The sequence below is a fragment of the Hylobates moloch genome, unplaced genomic scaffold, assembly GCF_009828535.3.
Source record: "Hylobates moloch isolate HMO894 unplaced genomic scaffold, HMol_V3 SCAFFOLD_9, whole genome shotgun sequence".
Taxonomy (NCBI): Eukaryota; Metazoa; Chordata; class Mammalia; order Primates; family Hylobatidae; genus Hylobates; species Hylobates moloch.
In genome coordinates, this window is record NW_026652284.1 from 99,320,815 (window position 1) to 99,327,960 (window position 7,146).

The 7,146-nt window shown below is 38.8% G+C and overlaps 1 protein-coding gene across 1 annotated transcript in view; it reads left to right on the forward strand.

The window, feature by feature from the left end:
• Positions 1–410: 410 nt before the first annotated feature.
• COLEC10 (collectin subfamily member 10) overlaps positions 411–7,146 on the forward strand; it is a 44,889-nt gene continuing 38,153 nt past the window's right edge. The window contains exon 1 of the mRNA XM_032758489.2: positions 411–593. Coding sequence (XP_032614380.1) covers positions 446–593 — 148 coding nt within the window. The 5' untranslated portion in view covers positions 411–445. The remainder of the gene's footprint in view (positions 594–7,146) is intronic.

Here is a 7,146-nt window from a genome sequence, read left to right on the forward strand (position 1 = left end):
AATAGCACCTTATGAAAAGCTCAAAGCCATGCACGGTGTTTGCATAGTATATTGCTAACTGAAGACCCCTCTAGTTCACAACCTTTCTGAAACTCAGCGTTTAAAGGCAATGTAGCCTATTAAATTGTCAGCTCAAGTACTCAGCAGAAGGCATCTCTATCTTATTTGCTCTTGGGGATGTTTCTACTGACATGCACACTGGAGTTCAGAGATAATTTTCAATAAACTGTTGTCACTTGAAAATAAACAGTCTGGACAATGTATGGTCCATTTGGAACACTGAGAAAATAAACTATCTAGGGTATGCTTCCTTCCTGTCTCTGTAGCCCCTTTTGGAATGTGTGTTCCAAATACTTCCCCTTCTTCCCCAAAGCAGGAGGTTTTATTTAAAATAAAGCTGTCTATTTGGCATTTCTGGGAGACCCTTTTCTGAGGAACCACAGCAATGAATGGCTTTGCATCCTTGCTTCGAAGAAACCAATTTATCCTCCTGGTACTATTTCTTTTGCAAATTCAGAGTCTAGGTCTGGATATCGATAGCCGTCCTACCGCTGAAGTCTGTGCAACACACACAATTTCACCAGGACCCAAAGGTGAGGAAAGAAAACCACAATTTTCATGTATAATAAATATGATCTCTTCCCTCATCTCTGAACCCCTTCCTAGATTTCAATGACTTTCTCTTCTCTCCTCCCTACGTTTCCTCCCACTTTCCTTCTATTTTGGAAAATCAGGATTTTCCAGTTCTGGTCTGTTACTTATTTAAAGCTCTCCCTCGATGTTAGGTAAGAGGATGTTGGGAAGGGGAAACCCAGGACAGAGATCTGAGGGAACTTACCCAGGGCAGGGGAAATTCCCTGTTCCATTCTGCTCCGGGGCAGATGCATAATCCAGGCATGAGTCTTTAGAAGTCCTTTCCTTCCTTAAAAGCATCTCTATTATTGGCTGTTTGTATTCTCCTCCTTTCTAATACTGATGCTGGTAAAGCTGTTTAAGCAAAAGGTCAGTAAAATAAAACTTAAATCTTAAATATATATTTCATAAGTTAATGGGATCCTGAGTTCCAACGTAGAGGATGGAAACATTTTGTCAAGCATTGAAGGTAGTATATAAATGAACATTTCTTTATTTGGAAATGTAGTCTCTGGGGCCAAGTGCCTTCTGCTCAAGAATGATAGAATATTGCAAAATGTTCTCAAGTACAGCCAAGGTCCAAATATGCTTTAAGCAACTAGTAGATTAAAAAAAATCTATTTTTCTTGTTTTAGCTTTTACCCTTTTGTTCTGAAAGTGGTCACTGCACTGCAGATTGGTGCTCTCTTAGTAATTCATGCTGTTTCTCCAGGCTATAGGGTGGAAGAATTGCAGCTGCTTAAAATTTTAACTAGAAAAAAGTGTTTTTCCAAAAAAAAATTCAGAAATACATTGCCCCATGCTTGTCAGTTATTTAAATGTGTATTGCTTAAAGTGCATTTTTCTTAATCACTGAATTAATTCTCCTCTAAGATTGCAATCCAAGTTTTAACCTTTGATACGATAAAATAAATGCTGTGAGGAACAATGAGACCTTAGAACTTCCAAGTGATTTCTTGGGTGAATAAATGAATAATGCGAGGGCAAATGTTCAGAAAGAAAGTTTTGATTAGAAATAAGGTATTTACTTAAAACCATTACTGAACTTTCCTTAGAGTATAGGAAACTTTAGATTATTCCTGGGGTGTCATGGGAGGTGTCGAAAATTAAAGTTTTCCTTGTCCCTGCAAATGGGAGAATCCATTTGAGAATAGCACTATTTTTTACCTAATAGAAAACTTCTCCCTTCCCATTTTCCCATTAGAAACCCTGTTAAGATTTCAAACAGTGGAAATCTCATTAACTTTCCTCCTGAGCATGTGCAGACATTGTGAGATAATTACAAGCCAGAGTGTGACAAAATGAAGTGAGTGCTCCTGGGGCGAGGGACTAGGGAAGCGGTGCCCTAGAACTGCGGGTTCTAGAACTAAGTCTGTTATGTTTTTGAGTGTGATTTCCTCTTCTTCGTCCAGAGCCTGAAAATGGTATCACATGGACTCCAAATTGTATTTTTAATAAAACTTTATTCTTAATAAAATTCTTAATAAAATAAATTCTTAATAAAATTTAATAAATTTTATTCTTAATAAAGAAATCCATGATCCTGGAATGTACTGAATACCTGCTAAGTTCCAGGCATCATGTTAGGTGCTAGGGGTTGGAAGCTAAGATAAATAACCTGTCCTAGCTCTCGCATCTACATAACAAGCTTTGTATTCTATTACAAACTCTTGAGTTTGGCACCAATTTATGCTTTTTCTTTGAAAATTTCCTACACACCTAAATGCACCTAAAGCAACATGAGTATATTCATCACTGCCTTTCCTGTACTGTAGGCACCATGCTAGATGATATGGGCACACCAGAAACCAAGACATGGTACCTTCTCTTAAGATATGAACAGTGGGCCAGTTGTGTTGCCTGTAATCCCAACACTTTGAGAGGCCAAGGCAGGTGGATCACTTGAGCCCAAGAGTTTGAGACCAGACTGGGTGACATAAAGAGACTCCATCTGAACAAAATAATTAAAATAATTTTTTAAAAATTAGCCAGGTTTGGTGGTGCACACCTGTAGTCCCAGTTACTTGGACGTCTGAGGCAGGAAGATTGCTTAAGTACAGACAGTCGAGCCTGCATGGGCCATGATCATGCCACTTCACTCCAGCCTGGACAACTGAGTGAGATCCCATCTCTCTCTCTCTCTCTCTATATATATATATATATTTATGTAAACTGCCATCTACTCTACCTTGTTCCTTCGTGAATACTGTGACAACCCCTCCCCACACCAAAATAAGGCAGATATGTATATTTACCTCTACAAAATTAAAAAGAATCGTATGATGGTTAAATAAATGTTTTAAAGGTCTGGGTTATTACTGTTTTTTCAATATTTTTCCCCTAAGATCAAGCTAGTCTTAATACTTTTCTCCATGGATAATCATTACTGTATTTACTAGCACTGCAGCACAGTGCTCAGAAATTTCTAGATACTCTGGGAAATAGATAGTGAAATGAATTTTCCCTAAATTCATCTGGGAGAGTGAAAACTAAATAAATTATTTAGAATTGCAGAATGCCATTTGTGAAAACCCAGTAATGCTAACCAATCATAGACTATATTGACCAATATACAGATATTATTTTTAAAGTCTTATTTCTCAGACATGGCTTAGTGGAAAGAAAGGCACTGGAGTCGATTTGATTATCTTCAGCATGTTGTTACATCTGTTACACTTCAGTGTCTTCATTTGCAAAACAAGCCTTCATCACAGACCTGTTTTAAGAATTATGATAACCAATGTGAACTTTAAGCTGTGTAGACATCATCAATAGAAATTTTAACAAATCCTATTTTATCTTTTCCTTCTCTCCCTATCTAAGTCTGTTAAGTAACAATTGAGAATGTTATCAAAACGACTCTGTTGCAAGCCATCATTATTTTTCTATGTCTTAAACTTATCATCTGTGTTACCTAATAGGAAAATGAAATGTTCTCTCTCTCTTTCCCTCCCTCCTTCCCTCCCTCTCTCTCTCTCTCCCTCCCTCTCTCTCTCCCTCCCTCTCTCTCTCCCTCCTTCTTCCTCTTTCCCTCCTCCCTTCCTTCTCCTCCTCTCCTCCTCTTTCCTCCTGCCTCCCTCTCTCTCTCCCTCCCTCCTTCCCTCCCTCTCTCTCTCCCCCTCCTTCCCTCCCTCCCTCTCTCTCTCCTTCTCTCTCTCTCCCCCTCTCTTTCTCCCTCTCTCTTTCTCTCTCTCTCTCCCTCTCTCCCTTTCTCTCTTTTTTCTCCCTCCTCCCCCATCTTGGTGGTTTCTTTAAACAATTTATGTGAAATTCTGACCTCTAGTGGTTTCCCTTGAAAATAACAGCGATGAAATATGTACAACTATTACGTATCCATAAAAAATTAAAAAGAAAAATAAATGGACACAAAGCAAAAGAGAGACAAGTTTTAAACAAAAAATGTTAAAAAATGATTTTAACCAATAAATGTGGATGATGCTTTACAATTTTCAAGGACCTTTAAGATCATTGTCTTGTTTAATTCCCACAATTTCCCTATGTGGTAGCAATTTCTTTAAACTTAGACCTAAGGAAACAATTCCAGCGGGGCCAAAGACAGTGCCCAAGTTCTTTCAGCAGGTGGAATCTTGCAACTTGAACTTGACCCTGGGCCTTCTGGCTCCAAGACCGGTGTCATTTCATGACATCCACTAGTTTATACTAGTTATATATCAGGTTTGAAAATACAGTCCCCCAGTCACATTTTGGTGATTAAAAAAATGTACAGGGCAAAGTCAAAGAATATGGCATCATGAAACCTCACAGCCCGGCATTGTCTTGGGTACTAAAATATGCTGAAAATGATGGCTTATCTCCTCTTTGATAATCAACTTCATTACTTCATTAATTTGTTCGGAAATAATGTTATTTTACCCTATTGCTTATTTTGATGTTTGCTAGCTTTTTAGCAGGGCCTTTTTCAATGACAATTTTGTGTGTGTGACCTACAAGGTCTTCTTTCCAACTGGCTTCTCTCAGCTTCTCCCACATCATTTCAAACTGCTCTTTTCACTTCTGCTTTTCAATGGGAATGCTGGTCTTGGCTCTCCTTCTTGACTCAGGACCTTGGCTCTTGATGGCTCCTCTGCCTGGCCCACCATTACCCAGATCTTCCCAAAGATAGTTCCTTCTTCTTATGGAGGTCTTAGCTCAAATGCCATCTGTGCAGCAAGGACCTGCCTACCTACCCCTGTACTCTTTGTCATAGTTCCCAAGATACTTTATTTTCACAGGCTTATTACTAGTGAAAATCTCTTGTGTATTGATGCATGTATAGTCAGTCCTGGAGTGCAAGCTTCCCGAATAGACAAGGATACCAGTCTTTCTTGCTGAGCGTGGTTTTCTAAACCTAGAAGAGCTCCCGACACATAGGGGGTGCTCAATACATATTTTTGATTAAATGAATCTACCCAAATTTTCCATGAAAGACCCCCAACATTTTAATTTGAGGTATTGATCTATTAACACAACTCTTTCAAAATATCCTCTAAGTATGTCCTGAAGTTCCTAAAAACTGTTGCACATGCTCCCAAAAAAGGACTGCTCCTGGGGGCCATGGCCATTGTGCCACTTCTCCAACAACCGAAAAACCTCCCTGCCAGGGGCCACTGCTTTTCTCCTATTACAACAGTGCCTCTTCTTCCCAGGTGCCTTTGTCTCTGCCTAGCCCCTAACACACTGCTGCCTCCTTCACTAAGGAAGCCTTTCTGACGCTTCTGAGGACACTGTGATTCCCATGGGTAACCAGCATGACTCCTCCACACGTGTGGCCTGTGATCAAACCACAAGGCAGAGCAAAGCTCTTTCCCTTTCAGCATGACTCTAATTACCACATCCAATGGGGTGGCAGGAGCAAGATTGCTAGCACACATTGAGTAGCTGAGCACACACTGAGTAGCTGCCATTCACCCAGCACTGTGTGAGTGCTTTACAACCATGTTTAAATTTAATTATTTCAATGGACTTTGAGCAAAAAGATTTTATTATCTCAGTGAAATTTGAGAAAAAATACTTTATTATCTCAATGGACTTTTGAGAAAAAAAGACTTTATCATTCCCATTGAACATATGAAGAAATTGAGGTAAGAATTATTAAGTCACTAGCTCAAGCCCACGGAGCCAGAAGAGGAAATTAAAACCCAGTGAAGTTCTAGTTGGGCTCTATGTTCCAATCAACCTGCTAAACCCACTAGCTAAACCCACTAGCAACTACACAGTGTTGATGGCACCTCAGTGTTTTATGGGGCCAGAGGAAATGGCTACTTCAGTCCCTTTACTTAAACCCCCCTTGGTCCCCGTGGAACTCCAGAGCACACACCTGAGTGTCAGACAATACAAGCTCTGCCCAGTTTCCACTCCTCTCTGATGAGAGAGGCTATGCCATGAGTGAAGCCTTACAGCACTCACCCCTATCCTCTGGGATAATTCGTTTCTCAGAAGACCTCTTAGCAACTGAAAAATAGATTTCTACTTGGCCATCTACTATTTTACTGGACATGGCTCTGGATCCCAACAATTGACACAACTTGAATTATTTCCCAAGATACTTCTCAGCCCCCAACACAAATAGGACATTTTGTGACTTCCCCAAATGGATAGACAGATATGCCCAGGAAAGTCCAGATCTTTTTCATACTCAAACTGGAAGTCTTACTACATGTAAGGTCACCCTCAGAGATAATTTGGTTTAACTCCAGTTATTTTTACTTTTGTGAAAACTGAGGCCCAGAGAGGTAAAATAACTCGTTCTGGTCACACAGCTGCTAATAGGTAGCAGGGCTAGAACTAGAAATCAGATTCCAGATTTTTGGAGCAGGCATTGTTCCATTCCACCATGTTACATCATTTTCCTCACCTTATATCATTCTCATTAAGCATAAAATGATTAGTTGGTTTTATAAATTAACATTAGAAAAGGAGTTCCATGAGATCAATGTATAAACATGACACAGAACTATTTATTCTAGCTCAGTCACCTTGATGCAAGTTAAGTTGCTGATTCTTTTCTGGTAACTATCAGAAAGGGTAAACAACTAGGTATTTTCCCAAAACATTTTATTAATTGTATTAATTCACTAGATTCTTTCATATGTGTTTTAATATGTATTTTACGCATAAGGACAGACCAATATTTTCAGTGGTTTGGTTTTTTTTAACTTGTATATTTCAGTGTATCAATACTTAGAACAATTTTTCATCTCTTTTTTCCTTTAGGGTAGATACTAAGAAGGCATTTCAAGTTTAGGTCAGAAAGGGAAGAATAAAATTCCAGTCAATAAAAGTGTGGGTAAAGATGAGTCAGGAAGTAGTACTAAATGGTAATGATAAAAAATAATTTGCTTCATTTTAATATGAATTTAATAAGCCATGTCTCTCTCCAACTGTCTTACATAATAATTTGGATATGTATTAATCACTAGTAGAGATCATAGTAATATGCGTTTGCATGTATGTGAAGATCATGGGCTTTTATATGTATATATCATGGACTTTGATATATATATGTTATATATA